At 45.1% G+C, this 16651-nt stretch overlaps 1 protein-coding gene and 1 long non-coding RNA gene across 4 annotated transcripts; one reads left to right on the top strand and one right to left on the bottom strand.

Annotated features, from left to right (window-relative positions):
- Positions 1-2836: 2836 nt before the first annotated feature.
- Positions 2837-4147, bottom strand: LOC123150636 (uncharacterized). Of its 2 annotated transcripts, none has more exons than XR_006475252.1 (3): positions 3625-4147; positions 3333-3521; positions 2837-3040 (listed from the first exon to the last, which is right to left on the bottom strand). It is a non-coding gene; the product is annotated as an uncharacterized lncRNA (long non-coding RNA). The 2 variants fall into 2 exon arrangements; XR_006475253.1 differs by having other exon boundaries at positions 3333-3460; positions 3784-4147.
- Positions 4148-4666: 519 nt separating this feature from the next.
- Positions 4667-16069, top strand: LOC542786 (14-3-3-like protein GF14-A). Of its 2 annotated transcripts, none has more exons than XM_044566290.1 (4): positions 4667-5247; positions 5340-5462; positions 15545-15661; positions 15745-16069. In XM_044566290.1, exons 1-4 carry the CDS (start codon positions 4762-4764, stop codon positions 15799-15801), a joined length of 783 nt encoding a protein of 260 aa, XP_044422225.1. In that variant the 5' UTR covers positions 4667-4761; the 3' UTR covers positions 15802-16069. The 2 variants fall into 2 exon arrangements, with proteins under 2 accessions (XP_044422225.1, XP_044422226.1); XM_044566291.1 differs by having other exon boundaries at positions 4669-5247; positions 15748-16069.
- The last annotated feature ends 582 nt before the right edge of the window (positions 16070-16651 follow it).

Here is a 16651-nt window from a genome sequence, read left to right as displayed (position 1 = left end):
ATAGAGGTTAGTCATAAGTGGGATGCTTGTCTAAGTAGGGGAAGTACCCAAGCACCGGTCCACCCACATACCAAATTATCAAAGTACCAAACACGAATCATATGAACGTGATGAAAACTAGCTTGATGATATTCCCATGTGTCCTAGGGATCGATTTACATCATATAAGAGTTTGCCCAGGCTTGTCCTTTGCTAAAAAAAGGATTGAGCCACCTTGCTGCACTTTATTTACTTTTGTTACTTGTTACTTGTTACAAATTATCCTATCACAAAACTATCTGTTACCTATTATTTCAGTGCTTGCAGAGAATACCTTGCTGAAAACCGCTTATCATTTCCTTCTGCTCCTTGTTGGGTTCGACACTCTTACTTATCGAAAGGACTACGATAGATCCCATATACTTGTGGGTCATCAGTTGGGCATGTCGAGAACGGTCTCTATGTGATTAATTTTTCGGAGCGACCCACTAAGACCGCGACATGCCTAATAGCTAAGGTTCTCAGTCGTAGTACCGCTGCAGTACCGGGCTACTACCGCGTCGACTCGAGGGGGTCGCCTCTCGTGTCGGGTTGAGCGGCACTTTGCAGTGGTTGTAGAAGTGGCAGTACCGCTAGAGGGCGGTAGTACCGCCCTACCACCGCGGCAGTACCGCGCTGGGCACGTTTCCTGCTCTCTCTTCGAGCCCTCCTAGGCTGGGCGGTAGTACCGCAAGGGGGAGCAGTAGTACCGCTGGGTCCAGCGATAGTACCACTGCCACCTGCGATAGTACCGCCATGTGCGGGGCTGTTTTGGGGGTAATGGTTGGATGGGATCCCCTTCTATAAAGGGGTCCTCTTCTTCTTCGTTGACTCACCTCTTCCCCCAAAAGCTCCATTAATGCTCTAAGCTCCATTTTCGCCCGATCTCTCTCCCTAGCCAATCAAACTTGTTGATTTGCTCGAGATTGGTTGAGAAGGCCCTGATCTACACTTCCACCAAGAGAAATTTGATTCCCCCACCAATCCCTAGCGGATCTTGTTACTCTTGGGTGTTTGAGCACCCTAGACGGTTGAGGTCACCACGGAGCCATAGTCCATTGTGGTGAAGCTTCGTGATGTTGTTGGGAGCCTCCGATTAAGTTGTGGAGATTTCCCCAACCTTGTTTGTAAAGGTCCGGTCGCCGCCTCCAAGGGCACCAATAGTGGAATCATGGCATCTCGCATTGTGTGAGGGCGTAAGGAGAATACGGTGACCCTAGTGGCTTCTTGGGGAGCATTGTGCCTCCACACTGCTCCAACGGAGACATACTTCCCCTCAAAAGGAAAGAACTTTGGTAACACATCCTCGTCTTCACCGGTTCCACTCTTGGTTATCTCGTACCTTTACTTGTGCAAGCTTATTAATGTCACTTCTCTTGCTTGCTTGTGTGCTTGTTGTTGTTACATCATATAGGTTGCTCACCTAGTTGCACATCTAGACAACCTACTTTGATGCAAAGTTTAATTTGGTAAAAGAAAAGTTAAAAATTGTTAGTTGCCTATTCACCCTCCTCTAGTCAACCATATCGATCCTTTCACATAGAGGTCAGAATCAGACTGTCGTTGGTCCGGACTATAATGAAGAACCCGCCTTGCAAAGCTGAAGACATAAGCCGGATACTACGTCATCATTGAAGGCAAGTTCGGAGGCTACTGAGGGAGACCTTGATTCAGGGGTCCTTAGGTGCCCGGCCTATTCAAGCATGTGCCGGGCTTATAGGCCGTGAAGATAGAACAGAAGATTATTCCTCGTGTTCGAATAGGACTCCTAGATGCGTGGAAGGCAAGATTGGAGACCGGATGTATTGTTCCTTCCCTTGTAAACCGCCTCTATACCCCTCTGGTGTATATATAAACTAGAGGGTTTAGTCCATAGGGATCATCAGAATTCATATATGCTAGACATCTAGGGCTTAGCCATTACGATCTCAAGGTAGATCGACTCTTATAACCCCTATACTCATCAAATACAATCAAGCAGGACATAGGATTTTACCTCCATTAAGAGGGCCCAAACCTGGGTAAACATCGTATTCCCTGTGTCCCTTGTTACCTTTGATCCTCAAACGCATAGTTCGGGACCCCTTACCCGAGATCGGCCAGTTTTGACACCAACACCCGAGTCTATTTTCCATCATATTTGTTTCCAATCTACTATTTTGCAATCTTTTTTTTCTAGATCTATAAAACAAAAACCCAAAAATATTTTATATTTTATTTAGTTTTATCTATCTCTATCAGATCTCACCTTTGCAAGTGACCGTGAAGAGATTGGCAACCCCTTTATCACGTTGGGTGCAAGTGTTTGATTGTTTGTGTAGGTGCATCTATTTGGGACTTGCATGTTTCTCCTACTGGATTGATACCTTGGTTCTTAACTGAGGAAAATACTTATCTCTACTATGCTGCATCACCCTCAAGGGAAAAACCAACACAAGCTTAAGAAGTAGCACTACTGTGACAGGAAGAAAGGGGTAGTTATAATAAAATAGCATCTATGTTAGCAACATGACATGATATTTTTAATTGAACCAAACCTCCAAGATCATGTCAACGATTAAAACTGGCATTAACCAAACCATCCATACACAATGACTAAGAAGCTAAAAGGACAATCCACCATGCATCACAAAAAGTATACCTTGTTCTCACCCGGAGTGAGTTTCATTTAAGCATTCAGATCAATGATGAACTATATCATCATATGAAAATACACGAGACAACAAAAGAAATAAAATGCGGGATCCATGTGTGTTTAGGAGCTAGGTGCAAGCAAACATTACAATACCTGCAAATAGAACCTTTTGGAGTAGCAGAATAATTTGAAACCACATTGATAAGGAGCAGCCATATAAAATCCAAATTACATCATGGTCAAGATATCAAAAGGAGGAGCTCACACGTGTTGTGACCTTGCCGAAGACCAGCCCTCAAGATTCCTACACAGCCTTGCAAGAAGCCCCCACCCCCGGTTTTGTGGGTAAGATTTCTATTCCAATGTCTTTGTTTGAGTAACATTTTGCTGCAAAATTCGGTCCAATGCCCAAATCCAGAAGTGAGGAATAGGGAACACAAACCAAGCTATGTCTCTCAATTAGATAGTTTTCAACAGAGCTCAACACAAACAATTGAATTTTTAGTCAGTCAGTACGACGCAAAGAACTCCAAAACTGTAGACAAGAGTCACCAACCAAACATTGTTCACATTTCAGAACGAACTTAGACGACTTAAGTTTGTTTGGAAGCCCCATCAAACCTTGTGAGTTGTGAGTATCTTGGCAATAAGTAACAAGTGAAACCTTGTGGTTATATACCTATTTAGAGAAGCTTATGATCTGGAAATGGAGCGTGATGTCGTGCATGTCCTCATTGAAACAAGTGACCTGCGCCCCCCTTGAGAAGATAGATGGACTGAAGAGGTGATTTGGATGGTCACCGGAGCCTGCGAAGCCACCACCAAATCTAAGAACCTTGTTGTGAGAAGACATGATGTCGAGGTGGATCTAGATGCACACAGAACAATTGTTGATGTAAATTAATTTGCGATTAAGGCCCCGCTTGGCTTCCAGGAGCGAGGGGAGCATGTGTGTGTGTGGGTGCCCGCACCTGTATAACAACGAGGGGAGCAGCTCCCATGGCCTCGCCGGCCATGACCGGGAGCTCGGCTCCGACCAAAAAGTGCCCGCACTTGTACAGGAGAAAGGGGAGCAGCAACGGAAGGGGCAGAGAGAGATGAGAGGGATGGAAGAGGGATGCGAGTTCAACCTGTGCCACACGGAGAGGATGCATGCCGGCGACCATCGCGCGAGCCTTCTCCAGGCGATGGTGACGGCGCGCGAGAGGCAGTCCGCTTGCTCCTCCCGACGACGCTTCGAGGCCCAGGACGGGGGCGGTGAGCTTGACGAGACAGAAGCATCGCAACCGAAGGCAAGGACGAGGAGGGCCAGTGGTGGTGAGTAACGGGAGGAGAGAAGGCATGGTGGCGGCGCTAGGGGCGGGAGGACGGGTGGTGGCGGCGGCGTAGAGAAAAGCTAGGGTTAGGGGAACAAGGAGAGAATGGGGGAAGTGAGGAGACGAAGAGAGGATGATGCGGTCAGTGCCCTATCGACACCCCTCTCCTAGGTCGACCCTCGGCAGCCACCAGATTTTACTAGTGGTGGCATGACCCTCGCACTCATATGGACCAGCACCGATCGTGCAGAGTCACTGACAGTAGTGGACCGCCCACCTCTCGGCCCACCAGTCAGCGAGCCAAAGAAAAAAAAATCAAAAGTAAAAACGAAACAACACTATTCATTGATTGTCACATCAAAGTCGATCCAACGGCCCAGATCAAGCCATCTGAAGATCCGATGGTCCGGATTAGTTTGGACACTCAATCCGACGGTTGAGAATGTTTGTGCCATGAGATGGCTCCATTTTAGCATTTTTTTTAGACAAGGCTCCATTTTAGCTCACAATATAACAATGGGGTGGGATGGCGAGGGCCCATTTTCTGCACCGGGCCTCCATTTTCCCCGGTACTGCCCTGACCCACACTCCGGTGAGAAACCGCAACAGCCACACGCGAACGTTTTCGGGGAAGTGGGGTCCGGTTGTAGATGCTCTCCCCTCCCCTCCCCTCGTTTTAAAACCGCAGCCGCTCCTCCTCCCCACTTCCCCTCCTGCACCCACCCACTCCGCCGAGAAACAGCAACAGCCACAGCCACACGCCCACGCGCACACACCAGATCGTCGACAGCGATGGCAAAGGCAGCGGCAACGAGGGAGGAGATGGTCTACTTGGCGAAGCTGGCGGAGCAGGCCGAGCGGTACGAGGAGATGGTCGAGTTCATGGAGAAGGTCGTGGCGGCGGCGGGGACCGTCGAGCTCACCATCGAGGAGAGGAACCTGCTCTCAGTCGCGTACAAGAACGTCATCGGGGCGCGTCGTGCTTCCTGGCGCATCGTGTCCTCCATCGAGCAGAAGGAGGAAGGGCGTGGAGCGGCGGGGCACGCCGCCGCGGCGCGCGGGTACCGCGCACTTGTCGAGGCCGAGCTCTCCAACATCTGCGCGGGGATCCTCCGTCTCCTCGACGAACGCCTAGTCCCCGCCGCTGCCGCCGTCGACGCCAAGGTATTCTACCTGAAGATGAAGGGAGACTACCATCGCTACCTCGCGGAGTTCAAGTCGGCCGCCGAGCGCAAGGATGCCGCTGACTCCACCCTCGGTGCCTACCAGGCCGCTCAGGTATCCCCCTATCTTTAACTAGCTTTTCTCCCTTCCTCTGATGAGCGGTTTGACTTTTTTTTTTTTGGATCTTGGGTGGTTCCTTGCTCTAGGACATAGCCATGAAGGAGCTGCCACCGACTCACCCCATCAGGCTGGGCCTCGCGCTCAACTTCTCCGTGTTCTACTATGAGATCCTCAACTCGCCTGATCGTGCGTGCTCGCTCGCCAAACAGGTACTTTGCTGTTACTTTCTCACCTTTTGAGCAAGTTTGCTAATTCATGAACTTTGGGCAGTTCTATAACTTGGCACAGATGAGAGTCGCAGAAGATGCTAGAACACGATTTGTTTTTCCTCTTCTCCAATGCACTCAGCCTCTTTTTTCCTATTCCCTCCGACACATAATGGAAGACATTGTTGAGTCAAAAATCGTCTTACATTATGGGACGGAGGGAGTAGTTCTTTGCATCCCCATATACAATATTTTTCATTTTCATATGAAGTAGATTCTTGTGCAGCTTAGGGAGTGGACATATTCTAATTGTTTGCATCCGCATATATATTATTAAGTTTCATGTGAAATAGTTGTAGATTTTTGCGCTGCTTAGGCAGTAGAATGTTCTTCAGTTACAATCACTTTTGGCAATATTCAGCTGCTTTGCATATTTGGTCATTAGTTGTAGACATGCTCAGTTTTTTTTTTTTGCGTGGAGATACTTGTATTACTCAAACAGTAGGGTTACAATCAGATTCACAAAGTTTTTTGACCTCATCAGGTCCTGAACCTAACCAAACAACCGTGCGGCTCTAAACTCTACAATAACTTGCCATAGAATGGCTTACATTGTTTTTGAGTGCGACGTATATGAGTAATACCAGTATCTGTTCAAGTAGTTTCCTTTGGATCTCCCGGATCAAGAAAGTTAGAGGAAAGCCCTGTTTGATAGCAAAGTACTATAAAAACCAAAGTATCAAAAACTACAATAATTTAGCCTGTAGGTACAAAATACCATGGTTTTAATATAACAACGTTTTTTGAAGTATTCACGATACAGACTACTTGTTTGGCTACGTCACAAAACGCTGTAAAATTTCCTGGCTAGCCCGTTAGCCATGCATGCATTTGAAGCTAGCTAGCCATCGTGGATCGCCTGGCTAGCCGTCACAAAACGCTGTAATATATGGATCGATTAGACTAATGATGATTAGCAGCAGCGACGGCGGCGGAGTAATTAGCAGATGACCTTTGAGCAATCTTAGGTACTTAAAAACCTTCATACCAGACATTTGCAAGGAGAGGGCACATGAATCGAACATATAGATTTTGGCTCAAACATTCTTCTGTGTAACATAAGCACCACACACAGCTGGTCTATGAAAATCAAACAAAACATTTACCACCTAGTAAAATGTGATGAAAACATCCTTTGAATCATCATATAGACATCAAGGAAGAGAGAAAAATTCCCATGTCAGTTTTTTGCCAGTGCTGATGAAAGAAAGCAGAGTGTTCAAGTACTGCAGCCGCAGGTAATGAACAACTAACAGACCTCAGCTGAGACAATTTGTACTTGCACCCTACCTATTGCCTAAGCTCCATCCGACCCTTCTTTTTGGCTGCTCAGTTGTTTAAAAAGAGGTATGGGGTTCTTTTTTATATACAGAGAAAATACTGTGGTTTGGCAAAAGCTGCAGTATTAAAATCACAGTTTTTTAGAGGCAGCCAAACAACCCTTTGTAAATAAAACTACAGTAATAAAAACTGTAGTATTTTGAGAATACTTAGGAAATACTTTGTTATCAAACGGGGCCGAAGTCTCAAAAGGTGAAGGCCAACCCGCCCCTTCCTTTTTCTTTGCTGCTATTGTGAATCCGAGGTGCAGATCGGAATTTCGGAAGCTAGGAGGAATAGAAAAACTAGATTGCTCGGGGTTAATCTGTCAACCCTGCCTCATGTTACCTCCTTCCAAGCCTGCGGCATTCTGGCTGGCATATCTCGGGATTGAGTTTCAGTTTCTTTGACCTACCAATTTAATTGCTTCTCAACAAGTTGACAGTCTCAAGAGTCAAGTCAGCCCGATTCTACATTGATAAGCAGATTACTCCATTGTAGAGCTAAAGATACACCTTGAGAGATTGCTGACAGTTCTAACTCAAGGGCATTATCACATTTGATTAGGTTGCGGCATGCTGTAAATATGATCGCTCCACTTGAGTCTCTGAGCACCCTATGGGTTGCCGCTGAACCCTCCGAGGGCAGATACGGTCCATTTGTATTTAACTTGATTCAACCAACATCCAGAGGTTCCCATTTTGAGTTCTATGAGCGAAGCAGCAGGTTGTGCCACAGCGAGCCCAGGTGCTTCGCATTCGTCCAGAACACCCTTCCCTTTCACTAGATCATATTCATGGTTTTGAGAGATGTTGAGGATCAAGGAAACAAAGCTGCAAAGAAACCTTCTGGATACATCAACAAGTGGTACAACCTTCCCATGCGTCTCATTTTGTACATACCCATATTCTCCAAAACAACATTAGAACCTTGAGTCTCATGGTTTTTGTCAAGTCACATAGCAGGTGGAAAATCCATTCAGGTCCTGTATTCGACTAGCGTGATACATCCGGTAAAGACCAGGAGGTCGACATGTCCTTCCATAGGGCTCTAGCCAAAGTACAACGGCACATGGCATGAAAGGAGTCCTCGCGATCAGCTGAACATAACGGACAACCATCATTAACTTCCAAGTTCCTAGAGAGCTTAATGTCCCAAGTTGGTAGCGAATTTGAAGCAAGTTTCCTAGCAAAAACTTTGACCTTTGGTGGTGCTAATCTTGCCCAAACCCGCTTCCACATAGACATGTCGCCGCTGGGCGAGGAGCTCAAAGAACTCTGAGCAGCGTGACTTTTCTCTTCCAATGCCATCCGATGTGCACTCCGGACCATAAAGTTGCCAGATTTTTCGCCTGCCCAAGCAATGAGATCTTTAGCGTGTCGGGAGCAAGTTTTTATTTTCAAAATCTCCTCAGTGTCAAGTGGGCGAACAATATTTGTGTCCCAAGCACCATTGATGTCCATTAGCTCGAAAACCCAATGAAGTCTGCATCTTCCTTTTGGTGAAATCACTTTATGAATACTTTCATGGAATCCATCTGTCCCACCAAATTCTAACTTGTGTGCCATTTCCAATGCGTGAAACCAAGCCCTTTTTCAATAATTGAAGCCCATGAGCTATGCCTTGCCATGAAGATGAATGGTTCCCTGAGAGTACGGTGTCCTCTAGTTTGCCATGGGGGTAGTATTTTACTCTCAACATACATAGGCTGTCCGGGAATGCAAGTAGCCGCCATGTCTGTCTAGCAACGAAGTAGCGAGGATAGTTCGGTTGGACTTTGCGGATGCTGGAGTGAGTTTTTTACTTAACGGGAGGAGTCCGTAAAGAGAGATCTGAAGGATTGTAGTATCACCAAAGAACTAGCCGTGCATAGGGGTGTGTAGAAGCTTGCTATCCATGTGCCAGAACCATGAGTTGGTTGCGAGATCTTATGGGTTTCAGCTCTAGCCTACCCCAACTTGTTTGGGACTAAAGGCTTTGTTGTTGTTGGAGTGAGTTTTTGAGAAAGAGCTTGATTAAATAGATAGAAATCTCGGAAAGAGCCTTTCTTTTCCCCTTCTCAGAGCCCCACCAATAGTTCCTAGCCATCTGGTTTAGATCATCACATATGCCTAGCGGGAGCTTAAAGACACTCATGATGAATGTGCATATGGACTGAGCTAAATATCACCAAAGAACTATCCATGGACAGGGCCGCGTGGAAGCTTGTTATCCATGTGCCAGAACCATGAGTTGGTTGCGAGACCTTATGGGTTTCAGCTCAAGCCTACCCCAACTTGTTTGGACTGAAGGCTTTGTTGTTGTCGTTGTCTCAGAAATAGCCTTTCTTTTCCCCTTCTCAGAGCCCCACCAATAGTTCCTAACCATCTGGTTTGCATCATCACATAGGCCTGGCGGGAGCTTAAAGACACTCATGATGAATGCGCATATGGGCTGCGCTATAGATTTTATAAAAACCTCCTTACCACCTTGTGACAGGCAGCCCCATAATAGTATCTCTTGGTCAACTTTTCTTTAAAGTTTTGAAACTTGCCTCTCACCATACGTCCATCAGTAGTGGGTAAGCCAAGGTATCGTTCTTCAAAATCAATTGTCTCTGTCCCTAGGGTATCATGGATATCAATCTATTGAACCAATGGGCAGTTGGAGCCAAGCATAATTGAGCACTTAATGTTATTCATTAGCTTACTTGTGGCCAAAGCGTACTTGTTCAAAATATTTTTAACTGGGACTGCTTGCTCATGTTTAGCCTCAAAGAATAGTAAGGTGCCGTCTGCAAATAATAGGTGCGATATGCCTGACGCTCATCGACACACCTTCACCGGGGTTACATTTGATATTCCTTCCTCAACTAGAGAAGAAAGACCATCAAGAGAAACAAATAGGGGACACGTTCTTCAGTGATAGTTTACTAGTTGTAGTTGTGACCCATGGCATGCCGGCTCAAATTGCCTCATGCGTCAAAAGGTGACTATTAGCATTATTTTACCTCGGTGGCCCCTTTTGAAACTTAAAACACTTTAGTCAGGCCACTCGTTTTGGTGTTTTTAAGAGGATGTCACGTCATATGTGATTGGCGCATCTAGTGGATGTTGTCATCTTTTTTGTTTGTCGGAGTAGAGTTGGCACTACAATATGGTATAATAAACTACCCTGTCCACTTATTTCGCAACCATATATTAGCTTAGATTGTAAGGTGTTTGATACGGGCAAACCCTATGGTGGCCCAATCTTCACAAATTGGAGGTGGATTTAAGGAAGAACACAAAGAACACAGAGGGAATCAAGAGGAAACAAATCAACTCTCATAGATGCAATAAAAGATATACAGAGATAGATCCTTGACCCAAATCATCTACAAGAGAGAGATGGAACAAGATAGGGTTCTTCCCCATGTCCTACGACAAGGAGGGCTTGAATTCCACATGGGAAAGTTTCTCCATGGATGGAGGTCTAATGCTCAAAGGGCCTACACCCTTAGGTGGCCTTGAACTCCTTGGAGTCTTCACCCTTAGGTGGCCTTGTACTCTAATGGAGTCTTCTCCCTCAAGAGGAATCCCGTAAGGTGAGATACATGAGCTAAGCTCTATGATTTCAGTTCTATCTTAGCTAACCCTAAAATGGAGGAGTGCGAGGGGTATATATAGGTCCAAGGCATGAACGAGTAAGTGAGGGGCAAAAAGGGGAGATACAAGGGCCATGCACAAACTCTGCTCGCATGCAGCACTACCGGACTGTCTGGTTAGGGGGTCGGACAGTCCGGTGGCAACAAAAGGTTTCAGCCTTCGCGCAGACGGTTACCTGATTGTCTGGTTGTTCGGCTTGCACCCCTTCTTCCATTGCCCCATCTTCCCTTGCTGCTTCCAGGGTTCCCTCACGGGTAGGGGTACTCTTGTGCTTGCACTCCTCGTCTCGTGTGATGCTCCGCTCAAACCTATGCATGCACGAGGGAGGAGGGTCAAGTAGTGTACCATCCATGAGATTGTCAAGTAAACACACATATAGGAGACTCGTGTGATGCTCCGCTCAAACCTATGCATGCACAAGGGAGGAGGGTCAAGTAGTGTACCATCCATGAGATTGTCAAGTAAACACGCATATAGGTGAAGATTCACCTTTACATGTATGAATTAGATGTTGTGTGTCTCTTGACGATGGAACACTTGACATGGTGATGTCCATGGGATCTCTGCATCACCCCCTTGGAAGATCCGTCATCGGATCAAGGTCATCATCACCATGGGAAAGACATCGCATCGTCATGTGGTATTGGACGCTCACCATGTACTTGAGACCTACACATGCACCAAAAAATCGAAGAATTTGTGTGCATGGTACACAAATGCATCATCCATTGTGATGCATCTCTTCTCTTGCACACCACTGTTAACACAAAATATGGACAACGATAAATGGTGTACGCATGGTATAGGTCATAGCAAGTGGCAACAATCATAAGTGAGAACGCTGGATACTGACCCCTTTCCCCTCGCCGCTCGTCACTCCCGTGGGCAGCGGCTGGGCGAAACACTAGCTCCAGCCACCTCCCCCCCTCTCTACATCGTCGGAGGGTGCTACCCTTGTCGATGAGTTCGATGGTGGCCCTTGTCTTTGCACCTTCTTGATGCAGAGGTACTTGACTTATTGTGCTTGTTGGCTGAGTCGCCATGGCCACCAACATCCTTATTGCTTGTGTGGCACTCTCCGCTAGAGTGGTGGCGATGAAGTTTTTGAGGCTTCGCCGCATGTCCATCGATGTTTGCTCCACACTCCCTATACATCATGGCACTAGGGCAAATAGTAAGTGGCTAAAGGAATGGACAATATCAAGCTACCTTCTCTACTCTACATTCTCTACTCCTTGGATGAAAAGGATCAAAGATTGTCCAATGTGAACCAATAGAACAAAATTGTGTTGATACGTGTTCCCAATGCACACCTACCAGCTCCCAACAAGGCCTCGATAAGGTTAGCGGACCAAATGAATGATTGGGCAAGATCCAAACGAACTCAGAGTATGCAAGTTGGTCTCAAATGTAGAGGAAGGAAACAATAGAACACACACACACAAAGATAATGGGGCTTGTGCAACCAAAGGAATGAGAATACAAGATTTTGCCTAACGAAGACTAATCTCGTGTTGCACAAACACAAGGAGAGACGTTAGCTTGATTGCACGTAAAGGGCAAATGTTTTGTCACTTGGCACCATTTTATTGATTCACATATTTGACGACTATATGATGTATACTTGCACATGTATCTCTTAGCTCTTTCTCTTTTGCTTATAAGCTTTTGATCTTTCTTCTTTTCCCTTTTTTGGACCTTTTTCTCCCTTTGCCTTTCGCTTGTGCCAAATCAAAGATACAAGACTATCGGTGACGAGATTTAACTAACATGTGCACAAGATACCAAAGTGATGTGCAAAGTAGATATGAAATCTCACTAAGCGATGCTTGATGTCACTATGGTGATCAAGTGTATGATGCCCGACAATACTCAAAGAGCTAGTCTCAATAGGACAAGGTATTCACAAAGAATGGTAGGGCTCACACGGGTAATGACAAGGGAAGGCAAAGTGTTTGACGGAATGGAGATTTCGTGAACACAACACCTTCATTGAAATTGTAGGGGACCGGCCTTGCTTCTGGTTGTGGGTTCAAAGGATGAAGTTGTACCTTCGTCAAAGTTGATGGGACCGACCTTGCTTCCAGTTGTGGTTTTGAAGGATGAAGTTGTTGTCGTCGATGATGAAGTTCTTGGCGACGATCTTGGTGGTTGTCGATGTAGATGGTACCCAATGGTCACTCGAATGTTACTTGGGCGATGAAGCAATGACTTGAGTGTGATGGTTGGTGGAGGTGTTCCGGTTTTGATGTAGTTCCTCCAAATTTGTCATAGCCAAATGATCTGGAAACCTAGGTGATGGCCTTGGAAACACTGATAACTTCAAAATGAGCCAAAAAAGTCAAATTGGAGTTCCGGTGTGGAAGTTATGGCAACAACAGTAAAACAGTCCGGTCCTTGACCTATTTTTTATGCGACCGGACAATGTGGTCTGACCAGACTGTGGTTCTAATCTGCCAGACAATCTGGTGGTACCTTAGAAGGCATAATGGTGGGAAATTGTGATTTCATGGTAAAAAAATGAAGGGGGAAAAGAACAAAAATGCGGCCAGGGAACGCAAAGGAAGGCAGATCAACTAATTTTGCATGAGATCCATGGCAATCTCAAGAAATCCAACAAATCACAAATTTTTTGGGTATGGCTCTTTTGTTTGGATTTTCGAAATTGGACAAGAACAAAACAAAATAAGAGGGGCGAGGGCTCCAAATCATAGCAACATTGCTCATACCAAATGATACGAGGCAAACCCTATGGTGGCCCAATCTTAACGAATTGGAGGTGGATTTGAGGAAAAACACGAAGAACACGGAGGGGATCAAGAGGAAACACAATGGAAAAACTCAAATCCCTTCCCTCTTGCCCGACCGTGGGCAAAAAGGCCCCCGGCCGGCCCTCTCGCGCCCTCCTTCTAGCAGCGCCATAACACATAGATGCAATAAAAGATACACACAACTATATTCTTGATCCAAATCATCCACAAGAGAGATGGAACAAGATAGAGTTCTTCCCCATGTCCTAAGACAAGGAGGGCTTGAATTCCACATGGGGAATCTTCTCCATGGATAGAGGCTTTGTGCTCAAAGAGCCTACACCCTTAGGTGGCCTTGAACTCCTTGGAGTCTTGACCCTTCCTCCCTCGAGAGGAATCCCACAAGGGGAGATACATGAGCTAAGCTCTATGATTCGAGTTCTATCTTAGCTAACCCTAGAATGGAGGAGGGGAAGAGGTATATATGGGTCCAAGTCATGAAGAGGTAAGTTGGGCAAAAAGGAAAAGATACAAGGGCCATGCCCAAACTCTGCTCGCAGGCAACAGAAGGTTTCGGCCTTCGCGTAGACGCCGGCTGAACTGTCCGGTCGTTATGTCAACTGTCCGGTGGTGCAAATTTTCACCCATTCTTCCGTTGCTCCGTCGCCGCTTCCACGCTTCACTCATGGGCAGGAGTACTCTTGTGCTTGCACTCTTCGTCATGTGTGGTGCTTGGCTCAAACCTATGCATGCACGAAGGCAGAGTCAAGTAGTATTGAATGGTTCACTCAGGATGGCAATCTGAGCCAGCACATCCGGGATGGCAAATTTTCACCTTATCCATTGATTTGCGATTCCCTTCTGTCAGCATGGCAATTTCACCATTTTCTTTTTTGTAGACTGACAATTCTTCATGCTTCGATCATGGCAAATACCTGAAAACGCACTGCAACTACTCTGCTGTGGCATGGCAATTTTTTGACAATCTTTTTGTACAACACGACATTTTTTACTCGAGAACATGGCAAATATTTACACAACAACATGACAAATTTATGTGTTTTCGCATGAATTCTGTAGCATTCGTTTGGAGTGTTTTTCTTAGCGTACAAAAATTCGTTCTTACCTACCTGGCTGGAGGAAGGATAGTTCGCTCGGTTGGCCTACATGAGGGAATGTCAGTGTTATTCACGTCCTTAAAAATAAATATACGAAAATCCAAAAGTTAAAGGAAAAATGCAAAAAGGTGACTACCACGCAAGCTAGTTCACTTTTTATACTATAAGTAGTCTAAAATTTCTTTCCTTTCTTTAATATTTCTTTATTTTATAGTGGATTGTCTTTAAAGAGTTGATGTGTGCACACAAAAAAAAAACTAGTAAAGGGGTTGAAGGAGAAGATCGTAGGTAAAAAAGCAAAACAATGATGTGCTTTTATTTCATGACATATGAGATATTGTTTACTTTTTATAATATAGGGTACAATGTAAGAGAAGAGAAAATGAAAACGAAGTGGAGAGAAGAGAAAAGGAAAACTGTAAGAGAAGAGTACTTTTATTGCATGAGATATAGTTTACATTTTATACTATACGTAGTCTGCAAGAGAGAAAAGAAAATGCAGTGGGGAGAAGAGGAAAAAGAAAAACTCTTAAGAGAAGAGAAAACGAAAACGTGGAGACAAGAGAAAAGGAAGAACTGTAAGAGAAGAGAAACAGAAAAAGGTAGTGTTGCGGATTCAAACCTGTCGTGCCACTATATATTAAGTTACTAACCCAACCCACTACTGAGGTACCAACTGCTCTTGTTACCGCCGTGCTATTCTTCTGCATACACCCCAGTGAGTTGACGACATCTGCAAGCGCGAGTTGACGGCATCTGCAATCGGTATGGCGTGGCTTTAAAAACGTCAATGCGGATGGCGTCACATCCTCTTAAAAGGCGAGGGACCACCAAAGTACTGTTTCAAAAGGTGCCATTTTGGGGAAAACGATATCCACATGCTTGATTGCTGTCATGACATGAACTGCTTGATTCAGATAAATAAGTAGTGCAGTAGCATAATGCTCATCTGTCTGGACTGGCCACTTGTTAAGCCTGGAGACAATAAATCTGTAGTTTTTTTCATGCATCTTATTCTCTCAAGTCAACTCCACAAGGCACATTTTACTAAGGTGATGAATCTAATGATGCACGTATTTTTCTTCCAAGTCTGTTATGTCATAAATTGATACCCTTCAGGTTCGGTTTGCTTAGTCCTGTAAAAGCTTTTCTGCAAATTTTTAACACATGTTTTCTTTTTGACATGTGATCACACTCTCTTATACTTGTAGGCCTTCGATGAAGCCATCGCTGAGCTGGATTCCCTCGGAGAAGATTCCTACAAGGACAGCACCCTGATAATGCAACTTCTCCGTGACAATCTCACCTTGTGGACCTCTGATATGCAGGTAGTGTACTGACTAGTAACAAGGAAAAATGTTTACATAGCAGTAGACATTTTTTTAAAATAATGCTCAATAATTTATGTTAGCAGGATGACGCTGGCGATGAAATGAGGGATTCAAGCAAGCCTGAGGATGAGCAGTAGTGAAGGGTCCTAGCTACTGCCCTCTTTCTCTCTTAACCTTCGGGTAGTTATGATGCTTGTACAAGGACCATTTTCGTGTGTCCTTTGTTGCTTGGTCTTTTACCTACCCTTTCTTTCGTTATATTGTTATACATCGCCGTCCTCGTGCATTATTTTACTTTACAACTTGAATCCTGCTCGTGTATGCACGGCTTCCTTCAGATTTGAACCAGAGGGTTGTCAACTCTTGCTCCCTAAAATCAAACAGCTATGCATGTTCGGTGTTTAACAAAATTTCTTTCGCGCTAGGTTGTAGTTTGAATTGGCTGTGCAAATTAAATCATCATAAAAAAAGAGGCCACCCAGGACTAGCCCATGGCGGCATTTAAAAAAAATTATACTAGGAAATTTGCCTGTGTTGCAACGGGAACATCTCTTTAAAAAAGAGGAAAGACCTTGGCCTTTAAAAAAGAGGAAAGACCTTGGCCTCTGCATGTGTGTTGCAATGGGAACATTTTTTTTAAAAGAGGAAAGACCTTGACCTCTGCATCAGAACAATGCATGTGACCATTTTATTAAAAGTCTAGCAAACCAAGGTCCATAGCAGTACAACTTGTAGAAAGAGCACAAAAAGGCACAATCGGCAATGAACAGGATAAGACGATAAAACATCTATTCTATTAGTGGACCGTCGTCCAAATCGGTTGTGTATAGCCCGTGCTACCGTCTCCCATCGGTTGCACCCAGTAACCAAAAGCTCACTGGAGTCTGTATGAGTGAGTAACGACCACGTACTGATCCAAGTGGATGCTCTGCAGATAACCTACAAGAAATTTAAAAGGTTATGTCTATGAAAGACCATATCATTCAT

Source organism: Triticum aestivum, chromosome 7A, assembly GCF_018294505.1.
Source record: "Triticum aestivum cultivar Chinese Spring chromosome 7A, IWGSC CS RefSeq v2.1, whole genome shotgun sequence".
NCBI lineage: Eukaryota > Viridiplantae > Streptophyta > Magnoliopsida > Poales > Poaceae > Triticum > Triticum aestivum.
Note: the sequence above shows the minus strand (reverse complement) of the source record. Positions and strands in the feature narration are given on the sequence as shown.